The 17,228-nt window shown below is 30.8% G+C and overlaps 1 protein-coding gene across 3 annotated transcripts in view; it reads right to left on the bottom strand.

The window, feature by feature from the left end:
• Window positions 1–499: 499 nt before the first annotated feature.
• Window positions 500–17,228, bottom strand: part of Dhc62B (Dynein heavy chain at 62B) — a 279,647-nt gene continuing 262,918 nt past the window's right edge. For all 3 annotated transcript variants that reach the window (XM_072529938.1, XM_072529940.1, XM_072529939.1), the window contains 4 exons: window positions 13,388–13,678; window positions 7,610–7,777; window positions 3,568–3,873; window positions 500–728 (listed from right to left, as the gene is read on the bottom strand). In XM_072529938.1, the coding sequence (XP_072386039.1) occupies window positions 565–728; window positions 3,568–3,873; window positions 7,610–7,777; window positions 13,388–13,678 (929 nt within the window). In that variant the 3' untranslated portion in view covers window positions 500–564. The remainder of the gene's footprint in view (window positions 729–3,567; window positions 3,874–7,609; window positions 7,778–13,387; window positions 13,679–17,228) is intronic.

Here is a 17,228-nt window from a genome sequence, read left to right as displayed (position 1 = left end):
TTAATTTATTTCGTAAGAATGCCATTCATGCTTTTTCTATACTTTATTCTTGAACTTTGGTTGATACCATGATTAGAAGCTAAAGTTCTAGAGCTTACATATATATTTTCGTGCGTGTCTATTAGCATGCTTTGTTGTAAACACTTATTTGTCCAAAAAGCGACTGATAATAATATCTCCAAATATCTAATATTTTCAAATAATAATAATATCTCCAATTCAATAATAATAATTGACTAATACCTCCAAATTGAATACATTTTTATAATATCTACGAAATGCTTAATTTGGTAGCTGCTTCTGATTGAGAATATTTATTATTAAATACGTTGCATAAACATCCAAACTAGCGCTATTCGACCTCTAACTCTTAAAAACGTGCTGCTTGAATTCAAGGAAAAGGCTTACTTATTGCCAGGAAGTGAGGAAATAATAAAAATTTAACATAGTTGTGATTTAACCCAAAATTCAACTTGCTATCTACAATTAATTGCTAGTATTATTAAAAATAGTATATTTGAAAAAATAACAAAAAATAAATAAGTATAATACAATTTGATATAACTAACTCAACTGGCACAATAGGGCAACACTTCTTTTTATCCAATGCGAGGCTGGTAGATCTGTATTTAATAGTACAGGCAGTACGTAATTAGTTGAATGTCCAGTCGTCGATAGTAGTCCTTTTCGCTCTGATGTTTTATAGATTGGACACACGTATCTTCCACCTGAAATTATAAAAAAATTTAAACTTATAGTTGTGACGTGAATATTGTGAAAAGGATAATTGCAAATTTACTAATCTTGCAAATTATTAATAGTTATACAACCAAATCTTTGATTTTAAAAATATTGCAATTAAAAGATATTTAACTTTATCAACATATAAAATTTTTATATGCCTTTGATCGTTGTCTATACATAGTAATATATCAGTCACATATGATATACAAGTTTAAAATGTTATGTGTGGTGTATAAGTTGAGTAAATGACCCAGTAAATAAGATTCATTTTATTTCAAAATCTTCTTTAGGTACCGTTTCTAATGGAGGATGACTTTAACGTCTGCAAATTCATCTTTAACTCACGCTTTTTCTTATTAGGGTTGGGAGGTCTAGTCCTGTAAAATCCTTGATGTTACGAAGCCAGGATATTTGCCAACTGCCAGGACCACGCTTTCATTCTATATTTTCTTCCATTATTAGTTAAAGAATTTATATCTCTGATGTTGGAACTTATGTCCAAGATAAGATGTTATACGTTTTTAAATAATTTCTACACGTTCACAATCTCTATTCACATGTTTTCAAACTTCATTTCTAACACAGTAAGTTCATGGAATTTTTAGAATGTGGTTGAGTATCCACATCACAACGTTTTCTAGGAGTCGCAACGAGGTACATGTTCAGGCTCCCATGCCATATAGTGGCATAGTGTAGCAGTTTCTGCTTTCTTTATATGCTGCAATTTTATGGCCGGTTGAGTTGAAATTTGATTACCGCCTATAAATATGTGATTTTAGATCTGTGAGAATTATTTTCATGCAGCCTTGAGTTAATAATGATATAGCTGCTACCCTGTACTATAGAGCATATATAAATTATTTACAAATGGTGGCTCATAATATCCAAATGACTGTGGTATCTAAGCAAGTACCGAGCCAATTAAGATAATAACTATTTTTTAATACAAATTCCCATTCCCGGCTTTACTGAGTTTTTACGCTCTCCAAGTTAGTACTCTTACCACAAAAAAAGTAATTAAGCTTAATCAAGAAAAAAATAAGGTCATAAAAAGAAAAAGAAACAATATTAATGAAAAATATTTATAGTTGTTTTTGTTACGTGCTTCCTAAATTTTTGGTACTTTGGTAAAATTTTTACTAAATGAATATTTTAATATAAATGAATCTTTTTAAGGGATTTTATTGACAATAGGAATACAGGATAATAGGATAAAATATAATAGACAAAAACTGATCAAAGTTCCCAATCATAAATTAGGAGTTCCTGATGTGTGTCCCTGAAAGTTCCGCGTGTGATGTGTGTGTTCTCGTATATGTGAGTGTGTTTGTGGGTATGTACGAGTCAGCCAGAATATCTCAGCCACAGATTGATAAAGAGCCACCGCAAAAATAAGAAAAAGGTGTTGTTTTTGTAAGGGACGAGCAAACAGAGTAACCATAATTATTTGAAGTACCTGCAGTGAGTCTGTTTAAAAAGAACATGCGATTACCAAAATCTGTTGTCCAGAATGCAACAATGCACATGAAGACAGCGACTAGTGAAATACCTACAAAACTATTTTACTGTAGCGTATTAGCTTATTTTTAGAATTTTTAATTCTTAGCAATATTGTAGCAGTTTCTTTGTTTGCAGTGTTTAAGATGAGGTCCGTTTAAATTTTGAATTTTTTCATTTGTATATTATTTTGCATTATTTATTATTTTTTATGTACCCTACTATGTTTTTCATACATTCATAAAATTATGTTATAGTTTGCTTTATCTCGTAACGTTGATTTTTATGTGGTGTACAACGTAAGGTTAAAAGTATCGAAAAACGAGAAATTACATGTATATTACTCAGACCAAATATGTACAATATATAAACAAAGAAGCCTAAGGTAGTATGAGTTATAGTGGCTTAGTATTATTAGAAGTAAGATATAAAATATATTAACAGGGCACATAAGATAACACTTAGAAGATACGCAGAAAAATAGAAGAATATTACGTATAACTAAGACGTAATAAGACCAAACTTTTATATTAAAAGAAATACAAATGTACTTGCAGATACTGACTACCCATTTTAAAGACAAGGAGTTTGCTTCTTTAGTGAAAATATAAGATAATGGGAACGAAGAACAAGAAATAAATAGTAAGCAAAAATTGAAGGACGTGAATGTTTGGTAGTAATAAATAAGTAATGAGTCTTTTATAACATATACATTTAAGCAAAAGAAACGTAATTCAATTATCTAAATATTCAATTTCTTATTGGAGCAACCTCTCCTACCTTTACTAATTTTATTTCTTTAAAGCCATCCTTTGTCTATTCTTCGTCCAAAAAAAGATTGTTTAGTTCATATATAGACGGAATGTGAAGTTATGAAATAGAATGACTAAATAAACCCTACAAAAAAAATAAGTGCAGAAGAAAAGAAAGGGCAAAGCATAACAAACATGAAGTAAAAATGTGAAAGAAGACTTTAAGGAAAAATTGTAAAGGAAGAAAACTGGAAAACGGTACATGAAAATAAAACAAAAAATAGAAATAAATGTAGGGAAATTTTCTTACAGGAACAGATTATGGTGTAAAAGTAGAATGAATTTAAATTTTTGTAATTTATTAGATAGGTATAGGTATTTTCTTCTTAGAAATATGTAATTTGTGTATAGTATAATTTATGATTATAAATTTTTAAGCCCTAATTATTTAAAGCCTGAATAAACTAAATAAGTTAATAAACAATATTTTTAAATTTTGCTATTTTTCTTTGTAAAACTGAATTTATGATCTTTTTGTAATAATGTGAAGAAATCAAAAACTTTATGTATTTACCTGGGAAATACTTTTCGGCTAGTAGCGGTATAATCCAAATAACCGGCATATTATCGTACAATATTTTAGGCATCAACTCAGCTAATATACCTTTGTTTCGATCCCATCTGGCGCCATCTGTGAACAATCCATAAATATATGCACCATCATTTGGTGCCGACTTCATTATATTTACACTAAGTACTTCAAAATCAAAGGTTAATTTGTCAATGGCGATTGTGTACTTTCTAGCAAAGTTTTGCTTAACACCAGTTAGAAAGGCTTGTGTAAAGAAAAATCCAGATATCCAGTAACTAGGAGGTTTACCTGCAATAATATATAATAGTTTCATAAACTGAAATATTTATTTTTATATTCTGTTCAAACTTAAGTTTTACCAGCTCTATAAAATGTTATCTGGTATGCGTCAGAGTAACAAGTGACTAACAGTGTAAAAGTGTAACATCACTGTTATATTTTGTCCAATTTTCATTTATTTTATTAAACTTTAGAAAAACTATAAGTTTAATTTTTGTAAACAGTTCTAAAGGAATAATTTTTGGCCGTACTAATAAAATTCCCATCATACTTCCTAGAAAGTACCCACATCTATCATCTACCCACTAATCCATTTTTACAAAATATTTGACCGCAGTTACTCTCTGTTTATTTTATAACGGGTGTTTTTTAAGAGGTATAGAACTTTAAAGTGGAATAAAACAAAGATTATTTTTTATATGAACAGGATATTAACTTTATTTGAAAGATAATTTTTTGACATTATATTTTAAATTTGATTTCTGGCATATGACCACCAAGGCTGATTCTGACGTAGTCTAATCTGGAGGTCCAATTTTCGACGACTTTTTCCACTATTTGTGGCCGTATATCGGCAATAACGCGGCGAATGTTGTCCTCCAGTTCATCAATCGTTTCAGGCTTATTGGCATAGACTAGCGACTTTACATAACCCCACAAAAAATAGTCTAACGGTGTTAAATCGCACGACCTTGGAGGCCAATTCACGGGTCGTAAACGCGAGATTATGCGATTACCAAACGTTTCCCTCAATAAATCCATTGTCGCACGAGCTGTGTGACATGTTGCGCCGTCTTGCTGAAACCACAGCTCCTGCGTTGGTCAATTCAGGAATAAAAAAGTCAGTAATCATGGCTCTATAGCGGTCACCATTGACTGTAACGTTCTGGCCAGCAAGAAGTACGGACCAATGATTCCACCAGCCCACAAAGCATACCAAACAGTCAATTTTTCTGGATATAGTGGTTTCTCAACATACACTTGAGGATTATCTTCACTCCAAATACGACAGTTTTGTTTGTTGACATAGCCATTTAACCAAAAGTGAGCTTCGTCGCTAAACAAAATTCGCTTATGAAAGTCGGGATCAACGGCAATTTCGTTTTAGGCACATTCACCGAATCTACGCCTTACTAGGTGATCGTGTGGCTTCAATTCCTGCACGAGTTGAATTTTGTAAGCACGCAAACCAAGATCTTTTCGCAAAATCTTCCATAAAGTGGATGGACACATATCCAACTGCTGTGCACGATGGCGTATAGACTGATTCGGGTCTTCCTCTATACTACGCTCAACAGCAGCAACAACATCTTCTGTACGCACTGTACGACGTCTCTGTGGATGCGTATTATCATTAAGAGTCAACGTGGTGCAAAAACGTTCCACAGTTGATCGAATTAATTGCTCTGATGGGCGATTATGTATACCATAAAATGGACGTAGTGCGCGAAACGTATTCCGAACAGAACGATGATTTTCAAAATAAATTTGCACAATTTGAAAGCGTTGTTTAAGCGTCAGTCTATTCATATTGAAATGTCAAACTAAAGTAAATAATAATCACCTGACAGCTGTCAAAATGACCGCCCCTTAAAAACGTGTTGCCAAATTCTATTTCTATACCACTAAAAAAAAACACCCGTTATTATCGCTTTCAAGATTTTATCGAAATACCGTCAAAAGTTTCGTTAGCAAGGCTCGATTTCGCCCACATAGAACGAAAACTAACTTTATCTATTTATATATTTTTGTTCAAAAGGGCATACTATTCCAATTCTATTTTATCTTCCGGTGTGCATCAAGATGTAAAATGGAGATGGTGTACTGGATAGAGTAGAAAAATTCATGTATCTCAGTAATATCAATATAATAAGCCCTAACTGCTTTTGTAAAAATAAGGAAACTACTTTGCAGCCACGATCTTAGTATTGACCTTCGCATTAGAATGACATATTGCTATATATTTCCAGTACTACTGTATGAAGTGGAATTGTGGACTCTAAGTGAGGCTATGCTTAATCGTCTGAAAGCCTGACAAATGACTACTAAGCATACATATTGAGCATTCAATTGACTACTAAGAAAAAGCTGGGTCTGAGCCAAACAACACAACTGGTCAATATAATAAAGAGACGCAAGCTGGAATACTTCGGTCAGAATGAGATACCCTAAAAAATATGAACTTTTGCATCTGATCATTCGTGAAAAGATCCAAGGTAGACGTAGTTCTGGTAGAAGAAGAACATTATGGGTAAAAAATCTAAGACAATGGTACGGAAAATTAACTACATCATTATTTAGAACTGCTGTTAATAAAGTCACGATAGCGAATATTGTAGTCACCATGATCTCTAACGATCGATAACGGTTATGAAACTAGAAGAAGAAGAAGAAGAAGTTAGGCCGCTAGGTCAATAATAAAGTAGGTCAAAAATATCGTCCAGTTTTATTTAAAGAAATCCTCTTACGGGAATGCTCAGCCAATAGGTATTAAAAATCTAGAATGTAAACGAATATCGCGAAAGATGTCGTAAGGACTGCAAAATAAAAAGAAATAACATTTCGAGAAAATAAGGAAGTCACTGCCGTAGACAACTGTTAAGCTTACTGCAAAATCTTCAACAAAAAACTTAAAATGAAAACAGGAGATGTTTTAATTGTGGAAAAATAGGATATTTACAAAATAATTGCAGTAATGGATCCTACACAAGAAAAGAAGAATAAAAAAATGAGGTCAAAAGGTAGCCTAGGTCGATAACCAGAAGTTCGTCATTAAGTCTCGACAGAAGTTATAGAAAATCCATGTCTCAAGGAACTCGATTTTTCAGAACTGACCACAGAAAGAAAAAACATATTCTGGAATCTGAAGTTGACTATTTAAAGGAAAAACCAGCTATTAGTAAAAATTAACTAAAAAGTTTAGAGAATAGGTGTTTATTTTTTAAGAAGAGTGTAAAGTATTTTAACATGAAATAATGCAAAAACTACACAGTCCGATCTAGAATTAATGTGAGAAATTGTTGAAGTAGAAAATGTGTTAAATGAACAATAACAAGAATTCCAAGATGCTTTGAACTAATTACCGGTGCAAACATAGTGGTAGCGTAAATAAAAAGAGAGCGTAATATAAGAATTGACTTGTTGTAGTTTTCTGAACAGAAAACGTTTAGCGACGTATCTTGGTACGTTAACTGCTTCTCTTAGGCTGTTATTGTGGGCCGCTCGTATCCGTTTCTTAGTTGTTTTACAGACATATCCACTTGCGAGAGATGCGTATGTTAATATGGAAATATGATGCTATTTACTAATCTTATTTTTATTTGGTTTTTGTTCTTAATTTGCTTTTCCTACCTTTGGGTCCATTGACTACGTATTGACGATTTTGCTTTATTTTCTTTTTGTAGTGTGGCGTCTACATGTTTCGAGAAAGTTAGTCCTTTATTCAATATGACTCATTATAACTAGACGCAGATATTTAGCTTTGCTTTTTTATTCGATGAGATTGTTTTACACCGTAAGGGATACCTCTAGGTCATTTACATATAGAAACTTAAAGCGCAAAGTTCAATACCTAAAAGTAGTTAACTTTCGAATCGCACACGCTTAATTTCAAGCAATAAAATATATAATGAATATCATAAAATTTTACATATTATAACTTATGTTATTACTAAAATGTTAAAACTTTATTATAATAATTAAACAAGGCTGACACTCAAGCATATAAAACTTTTAAATGCATTACCTGTCTCGAACCACTTGTAAAGAAAATTCATCCTGGCTATAAAGTCATTTACATAGTTTGGAAGATTCTTTAAACTAGGATAGGAAACACTAACCCATTTTGCTGGTATTTTTGACATTAACAATGAAGACGAAAAAGTTTCTGTTTGCGGTGACATAGCCACGAGTCCTATAATCAATAAACATAATACAAATATAATTAATATTTTACACTGATATTTACAATTTTATTCTACAATTTACATTTTTTGTACATTTTGTACATATAATGTACATTTTGTAATACTTGACCCTAACGTTAAATTATTATATTATATTAAAGTAGATAACCAGTTCATTTGCATATAAGTTTGCAGAGATGGCTAGGTTAATTAGAGGCGGTTAAAGAAGCAAATAAAATATTTAGCATTTCTGGATTTTTGTGGTAATTTCCTCACACTAGAATTATATGGATCCGATGTAATGATCAACCGATTAAAATGTTCTCAATAATTGTATGTTCTCTTGAATGTTTTCGCGAGAAATCTTTACGAAATATTTTATTATCTTTATTTCTTGCTTCCTGAGCTTCCTCCAATAATTGTTCAACTGGTAACAAAGTATAATTATTTATAAGTTTTGGCCCATGCATTAATATTTTATGGACTGAAGTCGGCATAATATACCATGGATATAATTTTACAAATTTCCACGCAGTTTTTAAACCATATGCTCGAAAATGGTTATATTTAGTATAATAACCACTTAAAATTACTTGCAGAATTATATAAAATCGATTAATTAACGATTTAGGGAGGCCTCTAATTGTAACTGATACACTCGAGTTTAAAAAAAATCGTCGAGCTCTATTTCCGTCGTTAGTGCTTCGATAACGAGGTTTTGGGGGATCGAAAATTGGGACAAAATTTCGATTGAATCATTCTTTTGCACTCTTCCATAATCTTTATCTCCTCTTTAGTACGTGCTTGCCATTTCTTAATTTTAACAATATATGGCAAATGTGGGCACCATTCAAAAAAACCTAAACAGGCGAGCAATGATGAAATTCCAAATCGAAGATTAATTTTAGTATTCTCTTTTTGCAAAATATTTTGAAATCATTAGATGTAGCTCCATACAAAAAAAAACAACGTAAAGTAGATTTTGTATCTGTCACCGCATTGCAAACTTAATTCTCTATCATCGTACACATGAACTTCACCTGTACCTATTATTCAATTTCATTGACTTCACTGACTGTCGACTCAATATTTTCAAGTAGAAACTGTAGTTTTATCGGTCTACAAAAACCTGGAGATGGTGAACCAGAGTTTCTCGAAGCAACAATTTCATTTAAATTATTACTGTCTTTATACATAAGTATAAAGTACAAGTGAAGTAAAAAATACATATTTTCTTTTTATTTGCCATCTTCCGTAAACTTCTGCTTGTATATACTTATGTACATATTTTTTAACATTTTATACATAAAAAGTGTCCAAAACTTCTCTTTGAAGAAATAAAAGACGTTCTACTGTATGATCTAATACAACCTACAATTTAACATCCACACGACTTTCTGTAATTGTAATGTTACCACTTTCTGTAACTGCAACGTTATTAAAAGTTGGATGCAATTTGTAATTGTTTTCTTTAGATACTTTTCTCAATCCTTGATAGGTACATTTCAAAAATTTATATTCGATTAAAACCGAAAGTACTGCATCGTCAGACAATATCTTTTTAACTTCTGATGTAAATACTGTTCTATATTTATACGCCCTTGTTGCAATAGTCGACGTTATATCCTTACTAAATTTTGAAGCGTCTGAGTATCCTGATGAATGCAGATTCATTTGGGTAGCATGTGCCAATTCTTCAGTCGTATTGGGTGGGTCTTCTTCTTCAGGTTCCTTCTCCTATTGGAGGTTGGAAATCATCATCGCTATTTTAATTTTATTGGGTCGGTAAAGTTCTGCAATTTTTTTACGTTTAGATTGCGTTGATTGTGAAACTGTGTCATCATAAATTATAATTTTCATTAAATCAAATAACCAATTTTTGTATTTTTTCTTAAATCTCTCCTCCTTTCTGTTACTGCTTTGCCACATTGTTTTTCGTGTGTGGAAAAACTCAGCACGGATAATCTCTGTATCTTCATGTATTAGAATATTGCAGCTCATTTTTCTGTCAATTCAGTATGTAAAAATTTCGCAAAATGGTTTCGCATTATCTTAAATTTAAATAATTTTTCTTTCGTGCATTTAATTACGTTTCCATCTGATCCTGCAATAAAAGTATGTATAGTATATCAGTTAGGTACTAAACTTGGTATAATTACTTTAATATTAATCGTTTTACACAAAGTAGAGTTTTAATATAATGTGATTTTTAAGATGATAAAGAAGCATTTCTTGAAAACGCCTATAGCAGATATATAAGGAAGATTAAAAAAATTTAAAAAACTACAATTAAATTTAATGTGGTTTTGCGCTTGCACCCAAATACAGATATTGCTACGTGCCGCAAAAACTTCTACTGCAATAAACAGTAACTGACAAAATTTTGAAAACATTTATTTCAATAATAAATATTTTAATAGTTATTAAATATTAAACTATTATTAAAAAAAAAAAAAGCAATATATTAATTATAATTTACAAAATATTATTTATGTAATTGATAGATTCGACCGTTACTTGATGAAAATTCATTTATGTATCAATAAAACACTGAAAACTTTGTTTCCAAAAACTTCCACAAAATTTATTATAAATTTGAGAAAGGCAATCAGCCGAAACAGCTGTAGTAAGTAATAATGTAGTAATAATAAAATGTAGTAATAAATTTTGTGGAAGTTTTTGAAAACAAAGTTTTTAGTGTTTTATTGTTACATATTATTTATGTATTTGTACAATTTTTTCCAACGTTCTAGCGTCTTTAAATTCAGTTATTAATCATATGAAAGTCAAAAGTAGTTTTTACTTTATTTTCGAGAGTTCCAAAGGGATATAGATGCAAGGTTAACGGATGATACGGAAATTCGTGTATTTATTGACATTTTGTTCTTGATTGAGACATTTAGAAGTTAAAGAAAAAATGTTAAAAAATCTGGAACAATTCAAAAAGTAAATGCTACGATGAGATGAGCAAAAGACGGTTTATATTTTAGATTTAGATAAAGTGAGTCAGATTTTATGATAAACTAGATAAACTAGCAGTAATAAGGAAAGTCTTTGAAGTATTTGCAGATAAGTTCCAAAAAAAATTTAGTGTACCTAAGTGAATTCTTGACTATAGACGAATAACTATTGGTTTTAATATTTTTATGGTTTTAAAATGTTGTAAAACCTACGTTCTAACACAACGCGAAGGACCATATAAGCTGAGTAATTCTTCTGGAGATATATTTCTGAGGTTAGTACACCCTGTAGAAAGAACAAAACGCAACATAGCTAAGTACAATTGGTTTACCAGTGTGCCACTAACAAAAAAACTAATGGAAGAGAAAGAGGTGTTAAGAGAATTCTATGCCCTCCGTTTTCGCGAATACACAAGTCTATTCTTTTTTCTAAAGATTCCATTAACCTTCTAAACGGTAGGGGATCAGCTATGATGTCATTAAATTAACGTTAAATTCTTTCTTCTAATTCTTGGCGTGAATTTACCTCTGTAGCATAGACTGTTTCCTTAATATACGACCAAACTGCGTAGTCCAAAGGGTTAAAATCACATGGCCGAGGAGGCCAATGAACGAAGCTTCTGCACCTCTACCAATTCATTGATTCGGAAAACGATTACTCAACCAATTACGATACCTTCTATCAAAGTGTGGTGGAGCTCCATCGTGCATAAAAAATAAAGATCTTCGCTTTTTTAGCGTTAAATCTTCTAATATCTCGAATAAGGAATTGTTTAAAAAATCAAGATCCATATTACCATTTCAATTTCCAGGTAGAATATGATAACCTATTAATTTTTTACCTAAAGTTGCTGCCCAAACATTAACTTTAAATGAGTGTTGGTAATGTGATACCCCTTTTGACTCGCGGATTCTCATCACACCAGTAGTGTACATTATGGGAGTTAAACATACTTGTCGCGTAAAGGTGGCGTCGTCCGTAACAAGAATGCATTTTAAAAAATTTGTATTGTGGGCTGTCCTTTCTTGCAATCTTTCACAAAAATCCACTCTAACCGGTAGATCATCTGGCAAAAGCTCTTGGACTTGTCTGTAATAATAAGGATGTAATTGCTGTTCTTTCAGTATCCGCCAAGTACTTGAAGAAGAAGTATTTGTTTGTCTTGCTATATTCCTTACGCTAACTGTTCTAAAATATTATTTTTTTTTATTAATTGTTCTTGTTGTTCTTGGTCTCCCAAAATTTATTTTATTTGGTCTCACATTCTCAGTTTCTCGACAACGTCGTTCAACGGCTCTAATGTTTTTTTACTTGGTAAGTTTCTTCTAGGAAACTTTTCTGCATACCGTTTACTGATAGTTTCTGCCCTTCAGGGACGATTTTTAAAAAATAATTATTTAAATTACAAATGCGAAAGAACTTTATTACGTTCTTAAAAGTTACAATATTAAAATCAGACTTCACTGTACAAAGTTTCAAATCAGACTGAATAATAATTAATTAAAATGAAATACATTACACATTGGAAAGTAAAACAATAATTCGCAAGTTGCACTTTTATATTCAGGTCGATCATAGTTCAGGTGCTGACACATCGGATTTAGGGTATTGGCTTATGGGGTCAACGACTATAACTCGTGTCACAGCTACACTAGAATATCCTAAACATTCGCCTAAGGTTAATAACATGTCAGTGTATTCAACATATGAGTACATTTTGATTTGATTTTACAAATATAATGGTTTTCAAAACCTCTAATTATTGTTGATTTATCGTCATAACAATCAATAAATGTCAGATTTTCATGGCACACTTGGAGAAAATAGAGGTGTACCTATTAGAACTTTATCATTTCTATCAGCATCAATTATTACTTCATAATTTTCAAATCAAAATATTCCGAAAACGGTACACAGTATCGAATTTTACCAAGAGTACCTTTTTCGTGTAAATTGAATGATGTTTAAGTTTACTTGAAATATTGATTAATAATTATACTTTTAAAAAAAGTTATATTGACTAATACTTAGTACGATTTATGTAACTAGCGCCCTCTATGAGAATCAGATATAAAAACAAATTCATGGGATGTATAAGCTTCCACACAACTATTCGGATAAAATTTCATTACAATGTTGCCAGTAGTTTCGGCAAAATCGTAAAAAATGCGTAAAATTTTTTTTTCTTCAACGCCCTGTATCTTGAAAATGGATGGCGTTACAACAATTTTTTACTAAGCAAAGTTATTTTTCAATTTTTTACCTACCCTAGAGACGGGGATACCTTTTTTTGAAACACCCTGTATAATTTCATAAGAGAAGTTTTTTCCAATATAGTTATTATATTTAAATATTGGGCAACAAATTAAATGTTCGCAGATGTTTTAAGTAAAGTAATTTATTTACAAAAACGTTGTTTATTGTTTAGGTGTAAGTTAGGTTTAAAGATGGATATTATATAGATAAGTAAATAACTAAATAGTTACTAAATATTGAATATATTTGAGCTTTTATTCAGTTGTCATCATGTTGAATGTCAGTGTTATAGTTATTGCAAGCCAAGCTGAGTAAACCTTGTCATAGATAACACGAGTAATTATTTTTTATAATCCTTGACTTCTGTTTAATAAAAAGTTAAATCATAATTAATTTGTTACCTAGAATTGCTTTCTGCATGGTGATTAGAGTAGCTACAATAACTTTTAACAACTTATTAAATCTTTCCATTTCTTGTACAAGCACGGTATTCATCGATTCAGAGTAAGTTACAGGGAATTTGAGATAGGCCGCTTCAATGTTAAATAATTTAGGCAATTTATTTAATATATCGGTGCAAAGCATCATCAAATGTTTATCTGTTTCTCCCATTCCTCCTGCAGCTATATCTCCATAAGCTTTCAGCACAGATCCAAGAAGCAGATTGGAGTTCTGAAGATCTCTAGTTATTCCTAAAATAGATAAAGCTCTTATAAGAGAAAAGAATAAGTGATAAATAAAACATGGTATCTTAAAAACAGCAACACTAGAAATAGGGTTGGTACAATTTCTGATAGACAAATCAAAGAGAACGCTAAATTATAAGTTGGACTGTTTGAGAATGAGAGAAAAGCTTTTTAATATTGTTCTGAAGCTGTTTTCCTTGTGACCTCTTAATGCAATTTAATATTTTGTTGGAAATAAGCAACAATTTTACTTTAAACTTCGGAAATTGTTACAAACTCAAAATACAATACAAAATATTAATAAATTAAAAAATAATCAAAAAACAAAATTTGTTTAATTTATTAATGTTTTTGTATGTATCTTTGACCCCACGGATAGTTGCCGTTTGATATACTTTATTAATAATCTTCTTCTTCCTATGCCGTTCCCATTAACGGAGGTTGGCGACCACATTTTTAAAAGCTTCTCTGTCTTTTGAAACGTGGAATAATTCGTCTACAATCATGTTTGTCCAGTCTCGAATATTTCGCAGCCATGACTTCCTCTCTCTACCTATCCTTTTTTGCCATCGACTCTACCCTGCATGATGACCCGCAGAAGACTATATTTATTATTTCTCAGTATGTGTCCAAGGTATGCAGTCTTGCGTACTTTTATCGTTCTCAATATCGTATTAATAATATTATTATTAATAAAGTAAATTGCAAATAACTTTATTAATTTAAAATAATATAAGGACAAAAAGTTGAATATACTGTTAGCCCAGTGAAATTGTCCACAAAGCTTCAAAATATTGTCCTTAAAATCGGCTGGCTGACTCACGGGAGCCAAAGGGAGGGGAAGGAGCTGTTAAGCTGTACCTCTGGTTCTTATGGATTTCGACGTTCCTTTTTTTAATTTGTATGTACTGTTTGCGAACATTACGAATATGCATTATTTCAATAAATAAATTGTTAAATAAACTATCTAATTTGTTTTTTCAATTTTTATTGTAATATTTGAGATAATTTTTATTTGAAAACATAAAATATTTATAATTAATTTATACTTCTTTAATAAAATTGTAAATAATTTATTTATAATAGATTTTATGGAAAACAACAAATTGTCCTATTCAATTGCTTCTAAAAATAGTATTGCTTTAAAAATATTAATTAAAATAATTTTTCTAATGGCTGTTCTTAAGTTAGAGTTAATTTCATGTAATCGAATGAACTATCCTACAATAAAGTCGTCCCAAGACTCAGTAAACTGCAACTCAGTAATATTGGCAATATCATTTTAAGTCATCTACTTTTACAAAATATAATTTGATTAATTATTAATGTTCTGTATTTGAGAAAGATTTCCGAAGTAGAAATCGAAAACGTCAAAAATAAACTTATTATAAACTTAAATTGTGGCATATTCCCCAAAAAATAGGAAATGGCATTAAGATGCCACAAGAAAATAGCTTCAGAATAATACTAGTTATTAACATTGTATTGAAAAAATTATTACGTATACTTGTAAATTATTGGTAATGTAATCCTAATAATAAATTAAGTTGAAAAAAGAGTTAAAATCATATAAAAATAAAACTATTCCTTTGTACACTTTCTCCTTCTGATTCTCTTTTTCCTTCCCTTTCTGAATTCATTGTGAATTCGAATTGTTGTCTTCAGTATGATTTTGAAATATCGTAAAGATTTCATTTAATTAACGAAACAAAATGGTCCAACAAAATGGAATGGTCCATTTACTCGACACTAGGGGAGTCCCTTATAACATGTACAAATTTAATTTTGTGAATAACATGATCTTTGATTAGATTTACTTACAATATTGTAAAAAATAGATTGACAAATTTACATAGATAGGATAAAAAATATATAAGTAAAATTTTTAGGAAAAGAACTTATTCCAAATTTATTAACATTAAATTATTTATAAATTATTAACAATTTTATTGAAGAAGTTTACATTAATCATAAATATTTCTGTTTTACATTCAAACCTACCTTAAATATTACTAAAAAACATTGAAAAAATTTTTTTTTAAACGAATTAGGTGGTTTATTTGACAATTTATTTATTGACATAATGCATATTTGTAATGTACGCAAAAAGTACATACAAGTTCTAAAAGAAAAGTTGAAATACATAAAAAAGGACCACAGATACAGTTAACAGCGCCTTCTCCTCCCCTCAACCCCCGCGAGTTTCCAAGCCGACCGATTTTAAAGAATACATTTTGAAACTTTGTGGACGACTTCATTAATGGGCAATATTTTTAAAATTTGGTACAATAAAACTATAAAGTATGTGGTTTTAAATAACGCTAATAAAATTTCTTAATTGTTATAAACAAAGCTGATATGAATTAATTAAAAAAGAGGCTAACTTTGTCACAAATTATTTTTAGGCCTTTTAAACATAAAAAAATAATGTTCTTACAGGCAATGATTAAAAAGTTATTCTAATTGTTTATAAGCAAAAAATCGACATGTTTTTGCAAAATTATTTTTTTAAATTTTTTTTTAATGAAAATAATAGAACAAGTCCTCTTCTTCCAGAAATTACTCTTACAATTACTAAAACTATATAATTTTTTGACTTATATTGTTGCCAAAAAAAATTTATATGGGATAAACAAATAAAATAACTTTTAAACTATTGGACCGATCACTTTAAAATTGTAACCATATTTTAAGCACTACAAAACACAACATTCCATGCTATATACATGTTATAAGTATATTTTAAAAAAAGTTATTAACATTTATAAAAAAACCGAAATTTTTGACCTATTTTGCAACTTTCGAAGCAACAAATGAGGATAGAAACATTTAGAAAACGCCATTTTAAAGGATTTTATATGATTTATAAGTTTCTTTTCTTCTAAAATTTTTTTAAAATGTTTCACTTTTTGCTGATAGACGAAAAAAGCAAAAATTTTCCGTTTTTTGACCTTAATTTCTTAATAACTAATTAAGTCTAAAAACTTGACTGCAGGAAACATAAAGATTTTTGTTACAAAGGTCCATACTAGTCAAAACCACGGTTCTTACCACTTACTACGGTTGCCTCTTTCGCCTAACCAATGAACATTAAGCCCGAAACTGTACTCTCGTGACGTAATTCTTCCCCTTTAACCAATCAAAACTGCAATTGACCTGCCCTCTACATTCAGTTTCAATCGCGAATAAATGGGTTTTGTATTCTTGTGTACTCTGGTGACGTAACTCAAGCATCCCCACCCCAGTCGGAAGAGGCAACCGTAGTAAGTCTACGAACCGTGAGTCAAAACCACGGTTCGTAGACTTACTACGGTTGCCTCTTTCGCCTAACCAATGAACATTAAGCCCGAAACTGTACTCTCGTGACGTAATTCTTCCCCTTCAACCAATCAACACTGCAATCGACCTGCCCTCTATATTCAGTTTCAATCGCGAATAAATGGGTTTTGTATTCTTGTGTACTCTGGTGACGTTACTCAAGCATCCCCATCCCAGTCGGAAAAGGCAACCGTAGTAAGTCTACGAACCGTGAGTCAAAACAACGTTTTGTCGTTTG

The sequence above is a fragment of the Diabrotica undecimpunctata genome, chromosome 4, assembly GCF_040954645.1.
Source record: "Diabrotica undecimpunctata isolate CICGRU chromosome 4, icDiaUnde3, whole genome shotgun sequence".
Classification (NCBI taxonomy): Eukaryota; Metazoa; Arthropoda; class Insecta; order Coleoptera; family Chrysomelidae; genus Diabrotica; species Diabrotica undecimpunctata.
This window is presented reverse-complemented; position numbering and strand designations above follow the sequence as displayed.